Source organism: Notamacropus eugenii, chromosome 7, assembly GCF_028372415.1.
Source record: "Notamacropus eugenii isolate mMacEug1 chromosome 7, mMacEug1.pri_v2, whole genome shotgun sequence".
Taxonomy (NCBI): domain Eukaryota; kingdom Metazoa; phylum Chordata; class Mammalia; order Diprotodontia; family Macropodidae; genus Notamacropus; species Notamacropus eugenii.
The window spans coordinates 120625368-120643376 of record NC_092878.1 but is presented as its reverse complement, the minus strand read 5'-3'; the positions used below and the strand labels follow the sequence as shown (position 1 = coordinate 120643376).

The 18009-nt window shown below is 41.8% G+C and overlaps 2 protein-coding genes across 3 annotated transcripts in view; one reads left to right on the top strand and one right to left on the bottom strand.

Moving 5' to 3' along the window:
- The window catches only part of CFI (complement factor I), a 45335-nt gene extending 42971 nt beyond the window's left edge, over nt 1–2364 (bottom strand). For both annotated transcript variants that reach the window (XM_072623929.1, XM_072623930.1), the window contains exon 1: nt 1898–2364. The gene's annotated coding sequence lies outside the window, so the exon portion shown is untranslated. The remainder of the gene's footprint in view (nt 1–1897) is intronic.
- Nucleotides 2365–2456: 92 nt separating this feature from the next.
- Nucleotides 2457–15204, top strand: GAR1 (GAR1 ribonucleoprotein). Its single transcript, XM_072623940.1, has 7 exons — nt 2457–2880; nt 2970–3247; nt 4635–4789; nt 5335–5394; nt 6371–6533; nt 14505–14570; nt 14909–15204. Exons 2-7 carry the CDS (start codon nt 2983–2985, stop codon nt 14920–14922), a joined length of 723 nt encoding a protein of 240 aa, XP_072480041.1. The 5' UTR covers nt 2457–2880; nt 2970–2982; the 3' UTR covers nt 14923–15204.
- The last annotated feature ends 2805 nt before the right edge of the window (nt 15205–18009 follow it).

Below are 18009 nucleotides of genomic sequence, written 5' to 3'. Positions count from 1 at the left end.
TTTTCAGGTACTCACTTAAAGTGAGGTAATGCTCATTCAGTGAATACATCTCTATAAAAGTAGTCATAGGGATGGCCCCTTCTGTGATTGGTTGAGTGTGAGCCTAAGGAATCAAGGATGACAGATTGGGAGTTTGGGTGATTTGGGATGGTGCTGCCTACAGTAATAGGAAAGTAAGAAAGACATGTGGATTGGGAGTAAAAATAATTACTTCAGTTCTGGGCATTGTGAGTTTTAAGTTTATCTATGGGATATCCAGTTCAAGATGTCCAATAAGCAGCTGGAGATCTGAGACTGGAGGTCAGGAGAGAGGTTAGTGTAGGATAAAGAGATCTGAAAATCATCAATTTGAATTAATTGAATCTGTGAGAACAGATGAGCTCACCAATCAAAATAGCATGGAAGGAAAAGAGGGCCCAACCCCTGGGGAACACCTAGGTTAGGGAATGTGACTGGTAGAAATATCCAGCAAGGAGACTGGAGATAGGTTAGATGGGAGAGCCAGAAGAGAGCAGTGTCAGGAAAACCTAGAGGTGTCAATGACGTACAGGTGCAGAAAGGTCAAGAAGGGATGAAGACTGAGAAAAAACCATTAGATTGAGTAATGAAGAGATAATTGGTAAATTCAAGGAGAGCAGCTTCAGCTGATGAGGTTAGAAGCCAGACTGCAGAGTTAAGAGAAGCAATGAACTGCTGCTACTGATTGGCAGCAGTTTAGTCCAAACGGGAGATTACAAGGGACTGCTGGGAGGGATTAGAAAGATTAAGTGAGGGGTTTTTGAGGATAAGGGAGAAATGGGTATTTGTAGGTAGTAGGGACAGAATAGAAAGTCCTCTTTGACTCATTATACATTACTGCCCTTCTCACACTTTGTGGTCCAGCCAAAATGGATGTCTCCTGCCTTTGCATTGGTCATCCACCAAATCTGGAATATACTTCTTTCTGCTTTAGAATTCCTCACTTCCTTCAAGAAGTAGCTCTTGTACCACCTACAGGAAGTCTTTTCTGATGCCAACTGTGGCATCCTCCCTCCCTAGCTACCTTCTATTAATTTTTAAAAAAAATTTACTCCATATTCTTCTATTTCTCTGCTATCTCCCCATTTAGAATGGAAGCATCTTGCTAACAGGGATTGTTTCATTTTGCTTTTGTCTCCCTTTGTATCATACAGTAGGTGGTTACTTAATAAATGCCTGTTGGCTGAATAAAACTTTTAAGAGCTACATTTTGTAATGGAATTGAAGGGAGTTTCCAAGAACAGAACTTTTCATTGATTTCCCCCAATTTCCTGAGAGTGGTAAGCCTTAAACCATAGTCCCTTCAGCTGTGAGATCCCCAGGACAGAGTAAGATTAAACTGAAGAGACAAATGATATAATCCTAACAAAGCTACCCCCAGCCCCAATGTTCTAGCTTCCTCAGGGGCCCCAGTGACAGCGGGCAGGTCCTGATTTAATCACACCACAAGCCCCCAGACTCAATACAGCCACTGCCCCAGATCCAATTCACATATTTGAACAGGTACTCAGCCACAATCCCGTCATCCGTTTGTCCCCAAACTGGACCACAACAGCCAGCCAATCAGAAAGCAGCAGGACCAGGATGTGTGACCACCAAACTGGGGAAGGGACCCCTCCCCATTACCTAATCCCTTAACACACCCCTCCTGCCTTTTTAATATTTATCATTTGTTATGTAACTGCATCTTTACCCTGTACACCCCCATCTCTGATGTTCGGTCTGAAGTTGCCGGCCGCCTTCTGGGGGGTGTGTGTGTGTCAATCCCCCATAAATGCCTCTGTCTGGCTCTGACCTCCTTGCCAGGACCCGCCAGGACCCCTCAGGCTTTGGGGCGTCCTGGGGGGGAGGGGCAGAGCCCCGGCTCACCCAAACCTACCATCTTCTGTCTTGAATGCACTGCACAGGCCTGCAAGTCGTAGCTAGGCACCGCTGGGACAAACATCTGGGGAAGGCACCGAAGAAGGACGAGGGCGAGGGGCTGGACACCCCAAATTCGCACTCCATTCGTTTCTCCTCAGCTCTACCTTACTCGGCGGCAGGGATCTTATGGCGGGAGGAGCAATAATTGTGAATGACTGCAGTTAGACAACGGTGGGGGGGAATCACTTCCTCGGCCTCCTCACTATTTCAGTAAGAGCCACAGCTCTTCTAGACAAGCTACCAGCCAGGGGCCCTTTTAACGGGGGCGGTCCGGGTCTATAGGGACATCGCAGGACCCTGAGGCAGCGGAGGCCCAGGCCCCGGCCCCGGCCCCGGCCGGCGGAGCCGCTCAAGATGGGGCAAAGGGGTGGCCCGCGGAGGAATCTCAGGAAGGGCAGCGAGGGATGGGCTGGATGACGTAGCGCTCCCCAGCCCGCCCCCGCCCCCGCCCCCGCCCCCAGAGCCTCATTTCCGGCGCCTGCTGTTAATCATCCCCGACTTCCGTGTCGTAAAATGGTCGCGCGCGTCGGACGTCGCCCAGGCTCCTTCTGATTACGTAACGAGTGCTGAAAAGGCGATCTTGGCCGCCTCCTGCTGGCGCCTTTCTCCTTTTCTGGGTCTCTTGGTTGTTTCTTAGTGACTCAGTTAGTCAAACTCCGGTCCTTTCTCCTCCCTCCGCGTTTTTCTGTCTCGGGGGAGGCAGCGGTTGAGGGAGGGCGGGGGAAGAAGGGAAATCGAGCCGCAGGCGAGGGGGGCGGGGCACGGGCGTGCTGGGGGGGGGGGGGGGGTAGCGAGTCCCCGCGCAGGCGCGGCGGAGTCCGTGTGTGCGCGTGCGCGTGTGCGCGCCTCCGGAGCGGGGAGCACGAGGCGCCGGTGGGTGAAGCGTGAGGGCGCTCGAGGAGCCGGGGATTCCGGACGCATGTGGGGGACGGAGCGGAGGTGAGCGAGCGGGGCGCGGGGCGGGGGGGAGCGCCGGGCGTCCCGCCTTCAGCCGGCCTCGGCAGCGCTGACTCTCGTTCCCTCCGCAGGTAGGAGGAGAGCATGTCCTTTCGAGGCGGAGGCCGCGGAGGTGGCCGCGGGGGGGGCGGCGGCTACAACCGCGGGGGCTTCGGCCGGGGCGGCGGCGGCGGCAACAGCTACCGAGGAGGAGGAGGGCGAGGCGGGGACCGCGGCGGCGGCGGCCGAGGAGGGCGAGGCGGGGATCGCGGCGGAGGCTTCGGTCGGGGAGGCTTCGGTCGAGGAGGGGGCGGCCGCGGAGGCTTCCAGAAGGGAGGCTACAACGAGGGGCCCCCGGAGAACGTGGTCGGTAGGTCACGCCCGCGGGGGTGCGTGCCCCGGGTCTCGTGCCGGGCTGTCTCTGGGAGAGGCGTTGGGCACCCGGTGGGGTCCCCGAACTTGGCGGCTCAGCGCGGGGTGGGCGCGGCGGCCAGTGCGGGACTCCTCGCCCCACCCAGTGCGGCCTCGTGCTCGGTCCGGATCCAAGCTGGAGGTTGCTCCAGGGGAGAAGCGGGGCTCCAGGTCTCCAAAATGGTTGGGTATGAACAAGGGTAACGGAGGGGAGCCAGGCTAATGCCATGATTAGATACCATTCAGCGCCTCTTGGACAGTTGGCACGGCCCAGCAGAGAGACCTGCTGACTGTTGAATGGGAGAGACCCAGCCAAGTTAGAGGGGCGTCGGGAAAGGTTTCCCACCTTAGCTGAGGCCAGGAGGGAGCCGGCAGACTGAGAGGAGGAGGAGGGATGGGCAGCCGGGGAAATGCCCAGGTGTCACACGAAGTGTCTCGGCAAAGAGGCTGCTGTGTGGGAGGAGACGGGTCCAAGAAGCCTTGACGTGTGGTTCTGGAGACGAGAGGAAGCCACGAGATTTCATTGAGTGGTGATGGTGACATAGACTCAGACTTAGGAGGGTGACTGCTAGCTGAGTGAAGTGGGGAGGGACTGGGAGATAGTGGGGAAATTTAGTGGGGTAGGTGGGTAGGCCAAATTGTAGCGGTCCTGGAGGGTTGGCTTTGGAATCTAGGCTTCGTTCGCTGCTGGCTCCCTGAGCAATGGAATGGTAAGAAAAACTGGGGTTGTTTTTTTTTGAAAGATTGGTGGAATTGGAGGGATCAATGACTGGAAATCTCAAAGGTGACCTAAAGAACGTCGCTGTAGTCACGATAAGGACCTGAACCCCTAAGATAGAAATGGAAATGGAGGTGGATTGTTAGCTATATATGAAGTTGATAAGACCTGGCTAAGAAGTGGATGAATTACTTTCTATTAATGGAAGAGAAAGGTTGAGTCAGACAGTTGAGCCTCCAGGAGGATGGCAATGAGGGTATTCCTTTTGGGGCGACAGAATGAGTTCAGTTTTGAACTTTGAGTTTGAAGTGCCATCCAAATGGGCATTTTGATAAGTTGGCACTTAGTAGATGCTTGATTTGATAATAGTTTTACTGAACATTGCCATAAGAGGGTGATGATCACTAGAATGGAAAAAAGACATTGCAGAACAGAGGACATGGGAAAGACTAGGGGCTTTGGAGAACACATTAAATTGGGGAGTCTAGGTGGCAGGAAATGGAATTGAAAAGATATGTCATAGAAATAGAAGTATGAGAAAATGGAGTAATACAGAGTCAGAAAGCTACATGATGGTTTGGTTGAACTAATGTTTTTCATATTATATTATTTCCTTTTCTTATTTCAGTGTTAGGAGAGTTCTTGCATCCCTGTGAAGATGACATTGTTTGCAAGTGCATAACACATGAAAATAAAGTGCCTTATTTCAATGCTCCAGTTTATTTAGAAAACAAAGAACAGATTGGTAAAGTAGATGAGATATTTGGACAGCTTAGAGATTTTGTATCCTTTTTTTCTCCCTTAAAACCCAGTGATACATCATTTCTCCATCATTAGAAGGCCTTAGCAATATTAACTGTGTTTCAAATTCATTCTAGTCTAATATAAAATCTAACAACTTGGGGACAGAAACAAAGTAGGAGTATTCAAGGGAGGAGGAAAGAGTTTTTTTTTTTTTAAACCAAAGTAAGAGTTACTATTTATTGTTAGATTTTACTGGTAAGAAATTGCTTATGGTTAAGTTAACATTTATAAGATGTTGAAATATGATTATCCTGGTAATGGAGATTTCTCACTTTAAAAAACAAGATCTGATAATGTTACAATATTATGGGTTTTGGAATTATTAGGTGGTGCCAGGAGTAGAATTTTGCTATATAGGATAGTCTAGGAGAGTTGGAGACTTACATTACCTGCTTAATATACTGTCCTTTTCCATGTACCTTAATTTTTCATTTGTTGAATGGCACAGTACATCTGGAGGAATAAATAATATTTGCTTGGCTAGGTACTCTAATCTCTTATTGTTCCTTAATCAAACTTAACAGTATTTTTCAGTTAAGCTGTCAGAAAACATGAAGGCTTCTTCTTTTAAAAAATTACAAAAGGTAAGTAATTGATGATACTCAAAATCTGACTAAGCAAGTGTAGATTTTTCTTTGTAAATCACCAACAGTCTGCCTTGAAAAGAATTGTCTTTTCAAATTGCTGCTTTGGAAGACGCATGATTTAGAAAGCAAAAAGTGAAATAATTTTTTTAAATTCAAGTAGGAGGTAAAGTTTTTAGGATCATATAGGATCATTACGTATAGTATTTCATTAATGTACTTTTTTCCTGATGTATATGTAGTACAGAGTTTTTCAAATTTTGAGTGCAGTTTTATGTTTATTTTGAATTAAGTAATTGGTCAGTAGTTTTTATGTATAGTACAACATTTTTATATTCTTGTCCATTATTTGCGTAGAAAATAAGTTACATTTCAGTAATACAAAACAGCAAAATACTGTCCTAAAATTACAGTTGCTAACATAATTTTTTGAATTCTGGTAATTTTTTTAAGAGCATATGCTGAAACTGCTTGTCTCTGAATACATTTATTTCCATACCTCAGAGTTAAAAGCCTATTATTAATGTCTTTAAAGTAAAATCTTTTCCTATTGGGTAAGATTTCTAAGTGTCACTGGTTCTTGCAAGAAAACTAATCTGTAGGGTGAGGTTTATTGTGTTGGAATTTTTACCTTCTATTATCCATCGTCAAGGTCAGATTTCATAACTAGTTATCCTTTAGCTCTTAACACTGTGTCTTGTAAACTTTAAATATTATTTTTGATTTGGTTAAAGTTGTGAATGGCTAATTGCTTGTATTTTGAGTTTCTGTTTGTCCTTCTGGCACTCTTTGTGAGTTGGGGAGAAGTCACTTAGAGGTAGAAATTGAAACTAAAGTTTTCAGTTACTTTGGTAATATCTTGAAAGGGTTTTTTAGATATCTTAGCAAATACAATTAAGGAAATGCTAAAGTAATTGTTATTAGACAGTGATTGATGTATGTGTTCTCACAGTATACTTTTCCCTTACATCTTCAGTTTTATATTGACCCATATAAATTGCTGCCCCTGCAAAGATTCTTACCTCGGCCACCAGGTGAAAAAGCACCTCCCAGAGGTGGTGGCAGAGGAGGAGGAGGAAGAGGAGGTGGTGGTGGCAGAGGAGGAGGAAGAGGAGGTAGAGGTGGAGGAGGCAGAGGTGGTAAGTTACTTGTGATAGCACTCCCAGGAGGGCTTGTCCTTGAAGGGGATGGGAAAACTTTAGAAATGGGGAGAAAGTTATGTATTTAAACATTGGGTAAATAGACTTAAGACCTGTTGTAATATTCACTTTCTCTACTTTAATACAGATTTACCAAAATTCTAGAGCTGGGGTGGGGAATTGGCTGCCTTGAGGCCACATGTGGCCTTGTAGCTCCTTGGGTGTGGCCTTTTGACTGAGTCCAGGTTTTATAGAACAGATCCTTTTATTAAGGATTATTATTAAATCCGAATTATTATTAAATCCGAATTATTATTAGATTTTATTTAAAATTAATATTAAAATTAAATTACTATTAAATAAAAATATTATTCAATTCAAACTTTGTGAAATTCAGATTCAGTCGAAGGGCCACACTTGGATGTAGAGGGCCACGTGTGACTTGAGGCCGCCAGGTTCCCCATCTCTGTAACTCTTGAGTAATTATAATAGTAAAGAAATTTCTACTTAAACTTTTATCATATCTGTTTTCTTATATTGGGAAAACCCTTTTTATTTTAATAAATTTTACTACTACTGCTTAAATTACATATTTGAAACTGCCATTAATTACACAAATTAATTTTCAAATGGATTGCGTCATGTAAATTGAGTAACTTGTTGACTAATGATGTAACATTTTAGCCTTTTAAGGGAGAATGGTAAAAGAGATTTTCCTTTTGCCCACTACTACTTTCTCCTAAAAATTTTTGTTTTGATACATACTTTTATCCCCCCTGAAACTGTTATAAGGTCACCTAGACTATTAATTTATCTTCTTCCAATGTAGCTAACCCTTGAATTATTATTAAATATTTTTTAAATGTGTGAAATAGATATAGCTTTCTAATTTTTAATGCGTTATACAAGTTGTAAAATATGTAGTTCTAGTTAGCTCTGTATAAAATGTCTTTGTAGACTTTGAAAGTGCCTGTGCTTTGGTTTTTTTTTTTCTGGGTATTTTATTTTTTATTTTTTATTTAACTTTTAACATTTATTTTCACAACATTTTGGGTTACAAATTTTCTCCCCTTTTATCCCCTCCCCCCCCAAACCCAAGCATTCTAATTGCCCCTGTGACCAATCTGCTCTCTCTTCTATCCTCCCTCTCTGCCCTTGTCTCCGTCTTCTCTTTTGTCCTGTAGGGCCAGATAGCTTTCTTGACCCCTTAACCTGTATTTCTTATTTCCCAGTGGTAAGAACATTACATTTGATCCTAACACTTTGAGTTCCAACTTCTTTAGCTCCCTCCCTCCCCACCCCTTCCCTTTGGAAGGCAAGCAATTCAATATAGGCCAAATCTGTGTAGTTTTGCAAAAGATTTCCATACTAGTTGTGTTGTATAGGACTAATTATATTTCCCTCCATCCTATCCTGTCCCCCATTACTTCTATTCTCTTATGATCCTATCCCTCCCCATGAGTGTCGACCTCGGATTGCATTCTCCTCCCCATGCCCTCCCCTCCATTCTCCCCCCCACCCTGCTTGTGCCCCTGTCCCTCACTCTCCTGTATTATGAGATAGGTTTTCCTATCAAAATGAGTGTGCATTTTATTCTTTCCTTTCGTGGAATGTGATGAGAGTAGACCTCATGTTTTTCTCTTGCCTCCCCTCTTTATCCCTCCACTAATAAGTCTTTTGCTTGCCTCTTTTATGAGAGATAATTTGCCCCATTCAACTTCTCCCTTTCTCCTCCCAATATTTCTCTCTCACTGCTTGATTTCATTTTTTTTTTTTAAGATATGATCCCATCCTCTTCAATTCACTCTGTGCACTCTGTCTCTATGTATGTGTGCGTGTGTGCATGTGTGTGTGTGTACTCCCACCCAGTACCCAGATACTGAAATGTTTCAAGAGTTACAAATATTGTCTTTCCATGTAGGAATGTAAACAGTTCAACTTTAGTAAGTCCCTTATGACTTCTCTTTGCTGTTCACCTTTTCATGGTTCTCTTCATTCTTGTGTTAGAAAGTCAAATTTTCTTTTCAGCTCTGGTCTTTTCATCAAGAAAATTTGAAAATCCTCTATTTCATTGAAAGACCATTTTTTCTCCTGAAGTATTATACTCAGTTTTGCTGGGTAGGTGATTCTTGGTTTTAGTCCTAGTTCCTTTGACTTCTGGAATATCCTATTCCATTCCCTTCGATCCCTTAATGTAGAGGGTGCTAGATCTTGTGTTATCCTGATTGTATTTCCACAATACTTGAATTGTTTCTTTCTAGCTGCTTGCAATATTTTCTTTCACCTAGGAGTTCTGGAATTTGGCCACAATGTTCCTAGGAGTTTCTCTTTTTGGATCTCTTTCATGCGGTGTTCTGCGGATTCCTTGAATATTTATTTTGCCCTCTGGTTCTAGAATCTCAGGGCAGTTTTCCTTGATAATTTCATGGAAGATGATGTCTAGGCTCTTCTCTTGATCATGGTTTTCAGGTAGTCCCAGAATTTTTACATTGTCTCTCCTGATTCTATTTTCCAGCTCAGTTGCTTTTCCAATAAGATATTTCAAATTATCTTCCATTTTTCGAATCTTCACGCTATGTTCTGTGATATCTGTCTTTCTCATAAAGTCCTTAGCGTCCATCTGTACCATTCCAGTTTTGAAAGATCTATTTTCTTCAGTGAGCTTTTGAATTTCCTTTTCCATTTGGCTAATTCTGCTTTTGAAAGCATTCTTCTCCTCATTGGCCTTTTGAACCTCTTTTGCCAATTGAGTTAGGCTAGTTTTCAAGGTGTTAATTTCTTCAACATTTTTTTGGTTCTCCTTTAGCAGGGAGCTGATCTGCCTTTCATGCTTCTCTTTCATCCCTCTCATTTCTCTTTCCAGTTTTTCCTCCACCTCTCCAACTTGACTTTCAAAATTCTTTTTGAGTTCTTCCATGTCCTGAGCCCATTGGGTGGGTTGGGACACAGAATCCTTGATTTCTGTGTGTTTGCCTGATGGTAAGCATTGTTCTTCCTCCTCAGAAAGGAAGGGAGGAAGTGTCTTTTCTCCGAGAAAGTAACCTTCAATAGTTTTATTTCTTTTCCCTTTTCTGGGCATTCTCCCCAGCCACTGGCTTGACCTCTGAATATTCTCCTCACACCCACCTCGCCTCCTGGTCCTCCCAGCCAGCATTTGGGGACTGGGATTCAAATGCTGCTTCCCGCCTTGGGGCTTTTGGCAGGGGGCAGGGCTGCTATTCAGTGTGAGAATTAAGTTCAGATGGTCAGGTTGGGGCAGGGCCGCCTCTCTGGCTCAGTTCCCTCAGGGGGTTTATGCACAGACCTTCCACAATGGATCCAGGCTCCTGCCCACTTGGGGAGCCCCTGTCTGCAGCCGCCTCTCAGCTTCTATCTCCGGGGGGGCCTGAATTATGGGGGCACCCCACTCCCCTCTCGACCCGCCAAAGAGACTCTCTCACCGACCCCCGTCACCTGTGGGTGGGGGGGACTTGTGCGGCCGCTGGAGATCCCGTCTCTGAAGCCTGCTCGGATCTGTACCTCTCGGAGGCCGCCGCAGGTCCGGGCTGGGCTCCATGTCTGCAGCGTGACGGACCTTTTGCGAGAGGTTCGCAGGTCCCTCTGTGGGTGGAGGGACCCTCGTGGCCGCAGGATATCTCGTCCCCGTAGCCCGCTCGGATCTTTTCCTCACGGTGTCGTGGCCGCTGCAGGGCTGCCCTCTGCTCCCAGTCCCAGCGCCCAGTCCGCAGCGCGAAGGACCCCCCGCGAGAGGTTTGCAAGTCTCTCCAGAACAGAAATCTCCCTCGCTCCAATATTCCGTGGCATCTGGGTGCAGAACTCACCGCGGGTCTGTCCCCTCTAGCCGTTCTGTGGGTTGTGGGTTTGGAGCTATGTGTATGTGCGTCCCTCTACTCCGTCATCTTGGCTCCGCCCCCGTGCCTGTGCTTTGGGAAAAAAAGATCAAGTTGGGAGGGAAGACCCTCAGAATTGTGTTCCAAAGAGAAACAGTTACCATTGACGTTCATTCTAAATTCACTTAAAGCCAGGAGGGCCCAATACAGCCCTTAAGTGGAGCTTGGCCAGGCACCCATTGTGGTCCATAGTGCTTTGGAAAAAATGTATGAGGCCTGTAGAACTTTTTTTTTTTTTTAAAGAACTTTGAGGTTTTTGCTCTTTAGAATGCATGTTTGTTTTCACAAGTCTTAGGGACTGTTCATATAACTATTTTCAGCATGCTGTTTATGACTGCTGAGTTAAAAAATGTATGAGTTCAAGGTGTAAGGCAGTTGTTTGCAACTCAATCTTTTACCACAGAAGCAATGTTATAGGTGATAGTTATTTTCTCAGACAAGTCCTCAAGAGTGAACTTAACCATCATGATGTTTCAGTTGAAAAAGTATTGAATTTCACCTTTACCAGAAATGTATCTTGACTCATCTCTATAAGTAGTATAGAAAACGACATTTCCCTCTATCTAGTCAAGCAGTGGGGTGTTTGGGTACAAATCAGTTTTTCAGAAGAAAAGTATATTGAAAGCAGTCATTAGTTCTGTAAGGGTTAGGTTCTGAATTCAGTGTGTAAGATAAAAATCACATGTCAAACTTGACTAGTGAGTACCTGAAATTTCCAGTAGTATCTGAAATCTACCTTAAATATTCAGTGTTTTTGGAAGACAGTGAATTTTCTTTAACCAATAAAGTTCTTCCAGCTATGAACAAATGCTTCTGCTTTTCAGCCCAGTGGTGGGAGTGGTAGAGTTGTTCACCTGAGAGCCTGGGTAGGAGACTAATGCTTTGGGACTCTAACCATAGATTTCCCCTCTTATAGCAGTTATCAGGAGACCAGCATCTGAGATCTGCAGAATTAAGATAGAAAAGACCCACTTCCTAGTGCTGCTCAGTGGTTTTATGTATACAGCTCTGCACCTATGTTTCTCTCTTTTTCTCCACCACTCCCCTCCCCTTTTATATGTGTATATGAGTCAGTTTCACTCTGTCTGTGGCAAGGCAGAGAAATGGGAATGGGGAGTGATGGAGAGCACAATGATTGGTGAGGAGAGAGGTCAGTGTTAAGAAGGGGCAGCCACCTGCAGGCTGACCTTTCTTGCTACTGTCAGACTGTAATGACATTTCAAAGTCAGGTTTCTTTCTGTAGCACTCATTTTGCTTTGCAGATTTTAAATATAAGAAACAGTGGATGGGTTACCATTATATGATTTCTTAATACAGATTAGGTTCTATTTTAATGAGTCCCATTCTAATTTAGATTGCCGTTCACCAAAGCCTTGCTGTGTCTTTGACTAGTTCATTGAAGCAGGATCAGCATGATTCTGTGAGAATATGAATTTATAGGTCAGTAACTAGAAAAGACTCAAGTCACTGCTAAGGGTGGGGTTTAAATGACTTGCCTGATGTCACACAGTTGGTAGTAAATGACAAAACAAGGATTTGAAGCTTTGTTCAGCAGATCTAGGTGGTTTTGTTGTTGTTGTTCCATCCTGCCCCTCTAGAATCTAGGCCTCTCTTGATGCAGTTTAACAGTTGTAGTGAAAGCAAGACAAGTTTAAAAAAAGCTGTGGATACTGTTGAGATTTGTAGTTGTAATCTGTTTACAGGCAGGGATTATTGTTCTTGTGCCCCATCCTCCCCCCTATTACTAGGTATAATGTTGTGTTCATCCTTCGTTGCCAAAGAAGACTATGCCATCAGAGAAATGATGATGTAACTTGCACTTTGTTTTGAGTGAGGGAGGGCTGTGCAAGGTCACCAGCCTCACTTCTCTAGATCTGGAGGATCATCACAGCTGGTGATTGGGGGAGGGGGTCTGGAGGGAGTAAAAATGGTGCAGTTCGATAGGGTCTGTGAAGAAAACTTTGTGGATGATTAATGGGGGTGCTAATTGCCAAAGTAGGGAGGAAGAAGAGAAAAAAATGACTTTTTTTTTAGAGTTCTGAGTTAAGGTCTGTGAAATCTCCTTACTGAGAATATTGGCAAGAGAAAAAGGTGGGGAAGCAAGGTCCTGGTTGGCTGTTCTTTCTTTAGCATAAAATATGTTAATCCTCATCACATCACCCTATCTCCTTTTTTCATCTCTCCCCCTGACTTGATTGACATTTTTCTTTACTGCTTTCATCCCTGCATAGAGTTCCCATACCAGGGAACTACCTACACCAATGAAATCACAAGTGTCCCGTGAACACCCCCCCCCTTCCTCCACCCTGGGTTATATTTTGAGCTCCAAATATAGGAATACTTTGCAACAATCACCCTTTTTGGTGTGCATAGTCTGCCATTCCTTTTTGCCCAAGACCTTGCTAAATGCAAGGGATTTTTTTCTGGCCCTGTTTTTACACACTGTTTTTGACACATTGTTAACATCTAAGCTCCAATGGGCTGGCCACATTGTTCGAATGCAAAATGTACTCTTGCCAAAAAGACTATTTTATGGAGAACTCGTATGAGGCAGACAGTCACATGGTGGCAAGAAGGAACGATTCAAAGACACTCTGAAGGTCTCTCTCAAAAACTTTGGATTTGACTGTGCAACATGGGAGATGCTGGCACAGGACTGCTCAGCATGGCGTGCCCATGTTAGAAAGGGTGCTGTGGTCTATGAGCGAAGCAGAATTGAGACAGCTCAAAGTAAATGCAGGATGCACAAATTTGGAATAGCCACCCCAACTATTCATACAGATTATCTGTGCCCACCCTGTGGTAGAGCATTCCAAGCTCGTATTGGTCTGATCAGCTGGACATACTGAAATTTCACTTTATTATAGTGATATCATTTTTGGTCCTCTTCGAAGATGAAGGACAACAACCAACCAACATCTGAGCTGATGCAAGGCCCTATTCCTCCCCCCCCCCCTTTTTTGAAATTTTCTTCCCTTAAAGTATTTTGCATACTTTTCCTCTATCATTTCTTCCACTCTCTTTAAATGTAGTTCTTCCTTAAAATTTATCTCTTGGCCATATTTTGTCATTCTTATCTGTGCTGAAGACTACAATCTTTATTCCTAACCTCTCACACAGTTTTAAGTTTCATATCTCCTAAAAGTCAGTTCATCTTCTCTTATACTTGAATGTCCTACTGTTACCTACCTCAGACCTGGCGGTGCACTTACCTCTCTCCTTATATTCTCCACATTGGTATCCTTTTTCAATTTCTGTCAGGGTCACCACTAGTCTCCATTGAGAACTGAGCATCATATTTGATATTTTCCCCCCTGTCTTTGTCCTTAGATCCAGTAATCTGATAAATTTTGTATCCCTAAATGCAATTCTATTACTGCTACTCATTCTTAAGTTGCATACTTCAGTAGCTTCCTAATTAATATCCCTCTCCCTTTTGTCTATCTCTGAGTTATCACTGAACTATAGCCTGCAAACAACTTGCAAACAATTCTAAGCATAGTTTTCATCCTCCCTATGTTGTCTTTCCCTGCCATCCAGATAGTTTAAATTCCCACGCTGCATTCAAGGCCCTTTATATATCTGTCCTACCCTATTTAACCAACCTTGTCTTCCATTGACCTCATATATGGAGTCTGTTTCATCCAGAAGTTTCTTTATGATTCTGGAAATAGGCTCATGATGTGTTCAAGATTTACAATCTTAAGTCTACTAGTTTAAGGATTAACCTTGGCAAGGAATTTAAATTTTTTCTAGGTTACTTTGATCTTGTCACTGATATCCCTCTAGCCTTTATAATTTAAAACAAACTTTGGCATGATAATTTTATTTTATTTATATCTGGTTGTTATGCATATCTTAACCTCTCAGACTAAATTCTTTTCTAAAAAAGAATTAAATCAAAACAAGTTTTTGCTTGTAGTTCAAGACTTTGTTGTAAGCTTCAGCTTGATGTCCAGCGATGGGATTACTGTAGCATTCTGCTGCCTACTAGTTGTGTTTTCCTCATAATGTGATAGTTTTGTAGTTATTGTAGAAGAGGCTAATTTTGTGAGGTTTTTTTTTTGGTGTTTTTTCCCAGGTGGCTTTAGAGGTGGAAGAGGTGGTGGAGGTTTCAGAGGAGGACGAGGAGGTGGTGGCTTCAGAGGTGAGAGTTAAAAGAAATTTACACATCATCTCAATTATACATCAACCACTTTTTCTTGGTTTTTGTTGAAAACGGATGTTTTAAATATATTTTAAAGGGATTAGCCACTTAGGATTCGTAGTAGACAAAATTAATTATATAATCCAGACAGTAGCTGGTGCTTATAAGTATACTGTTTGTTGGTGACATTCAGATATTATCTTTATGAGAGCTGACTTTGTTATTATTAGACTAATTACATATTAATAAATATTAGTACAGATTTTGACCTTTATTTGTAATTGTTACTACAGATTCTATTCCTGTGAATCTTAACTTTATATTTTTTCTTATACCAGGTAGAGGACATTAAGTGGAACTTTTGGCAAGTAAACTTCACCAGTTGACTTTCTGAATCATTCTTCAGAATTAAGAAATTATATCTGCTGTGGATCTGAAGATTGGTTTTTTAAAAAGCAAATACACCTCTAAGGAACTAGTCGCTTTATGACAATGTGTGAACAATGTCACTACACCGTGCAAAACGGATGCAAAGGATGAGACAGTTTTGCTCCAAAAGAGCATGGACTGAATCTTTTATATATTTTGTACAATGCTTGGCACTCTGTGGGTGCTTAATAAATGTTCAATGATACTTTTGTTGTAATTTGGACTTTTTAAATATGAAAATTTAACTTTTTTCTTAGTTTTAAAAATGGTAGGTGTTGTTACTATGGCTTAACTTCATTTTTGAAGGTCAAATGCCCACTGAATGAATTTTAAAAAGCTTTAGCAACCCAGACTTGAATATATTTGCATAAAATCAGTTCTCAGCTTATCAATTTGAACTGTGCTAGTGCTATGGTACTATAGTGCTTATGAGCTATGTTAAATGGACCCTTTCCAAATACTATTGTATATAGGAACATCAACACTTTTTAAATGATTCTATTCTCTTTATGTAAAGCAATTGTGATTCCTTAACTACTTTGGTTAGTAAGTAACTTGATAAAACTGTATAGGTGAAGAGAAGTTTGCCAACTGATACTATTGTCAGAAAAATTGAGAAATAAGGATAGAAATTTGGGTTAATTCATTTGAGTACTGGCTAGAAGTTAGACACCATAATATGTGGCTGTAATGTATTTAACCTAAAACCTGAAAGTTTTTATTTGGGTACTCTGCTTATTCAATTCTAGGTAAGTGAGATTTCAGTTCAATTCTAGTTAAGAATTTAAAGATTTGAAATGTCCCTGAGTTGCCCAGACTGCTGTTAGTAGTTGAAGGTAAACTTGAAGGTCTTATAGAAAATTGAATAAATAGACTCAGAGACTGATCCATTATTTGTGACAATTATGTTAATATTAAGCAGATTTAAAATACAGAAATACTTGCATGGAATACTGGTTTCAGGAAAGTGTTCTTTCTCATAGTGTAATTTTTGCAATTTTTATATGCACATATGCTCATTCAAATCGGTGGTCCCCATTGGTTTCTCATGAGTGCTTCTAATAAACTATTCCAACTGCTCACAGATTGACAGGAAAGCTTATCAGTTTCACATTGTCCCACTAATTTTTTCCTCATGATAGTTTTGGAAGATGTTATTAATATTTTCTTTGCTCATAATGCCTTGGGCAAAGTCTATAATCCCTTACAATCTATTCTTGAGTAACACTTTATTGTTGATTTGAGTACTACTTCGGCTTTCATTCATAATTCTCAGTCATAATTGGTTAGTACTCTAAAGAAAATTTTCTTTTCATCTTTCCTCAGCTCAATCAAGCTGTCAAAATAAGTAAGTGTGATTTCACTCTTTGGGGCTTTGGCAAACTGGAGCTTGTATTTGAGCGGGAAAGGTGCTGTTGGATTTAATGATCACTTTGCTATTAGAATAAAAATTTTAGCAAGGGTTAAGGTCAAGTTTTTCTCTTGGCTTATTATAGAAATATCAGACTGCACCCTAGTGGGTGATGTCAATGCCCCAAGGGCAAAAAAATAGTATATTTTTTCTAAAGTTGTATTTTTACAGCTTTGATTTCTGTTGCATGAATTCTGACATCTATGTTCTGATCTATTTGAGTCCTAGTAGGTAAACTCTTAGAATGGTGTAGTTAAAAGCACTCAGGGATTCAGTCCTCAGAATAAGTATAAATCTCAGCATCATTGTGTAGCTTTTTGTCATTCCAAGTCTTATTTTAATAATTTTCCTTATTTGTTGATGTGAGGGTCTGTTTGGAAATTCCTTACTGAAGTAAGTAATAACTTGTAGAGTTGGGAGTTTTTGAGTTTAGCATAAGGATATTTTTGAGATTCATTTATTTTAGCCTCTTTTAAGTTGAAAGTAACTTTCTGTTATTTTACTTAAATTATTCCCATGGCTTCCCTTCCACTGTCTGTCTGGAGTAGACCTTCAAGGAATGAGCTAGATCATTTCCATTAAGTTGCTTTTGGGTAAAACAGGTGGACATTATGACTACAAATGCTGTATAAAGTGGGATTCCTGACTTCTTTTTTCATGAAGCCTGTAAAGCATTATTGTGTCTGTGAAAGACATTTTTAGTGACCCAGCCAGGCTTTATTCACAGCATAGCTCTTTCTGTATCACTGGGTGCAGAAACCTGCAGAAACACTCTGTGTGTGTGTGTGTGTGTGTGTGTGTGTGTGTGTGTGTGTGTGTATGTATTTGTGCGTGTGTGTACACATGTGTATATACGCGTGCGTGTGCACGTGCTACACGTAATCTATATACCTCTAGGGACAACAGAGTACATGTTGAAGGGGCTTTTTCCTTTTTTTTTTTAAATGTGCAAGATTACGTTCTTTTAAGTCTAAATAAATTTATTACAAATTTGAAGTTTTCTGATGAACTTCTAGCCTCAATTTTAAAATTTGATTAAAACCTACTTTGGAAGGGAATATGAGCTGCAGTATTTTTTCTGAGAAGGTTTTGGTTGAAGTGAAATTTATTAGTTAACATTTATAAAGTACTTTATGGTTTACAAAGTGCTTTCCCCAGAACCTCAAAGTGTAAATAGTGTTATTCCCATTTTGCAGATGAGGAAATAGAGGTGAAATGTCTTGTGCATGGTAGCGTGAGTAGTAAGTTTTAAGACACCTGAGTTTGGGTGAATCTTCCGTTTTGACTTAAATGTGTTTCCTATCCAGATTCCTTGTTTGGGACTTGATTTTCCTATTTCATGAAAGTTGTATAATAAAACAAGTGCTCTTTTCTCCAGGAAATTAGTAATTTGCTTCCTAATAAAGGTTTTAAATGTTTTTTTAAAGTATCATTCTAGGTTTTAATTTTTTATAACAATAGCTTGAGAAAATCTTTATTTTGAGAGAAAGTAAAATCATTTCACTGAAACATTGCCTGCTATGTGCAAGGCATAAAAGTGGGCTACATCTTTATTCTTTTCAAAATGGTACACAGTCACATCAGGAGGCTGCTGGATGT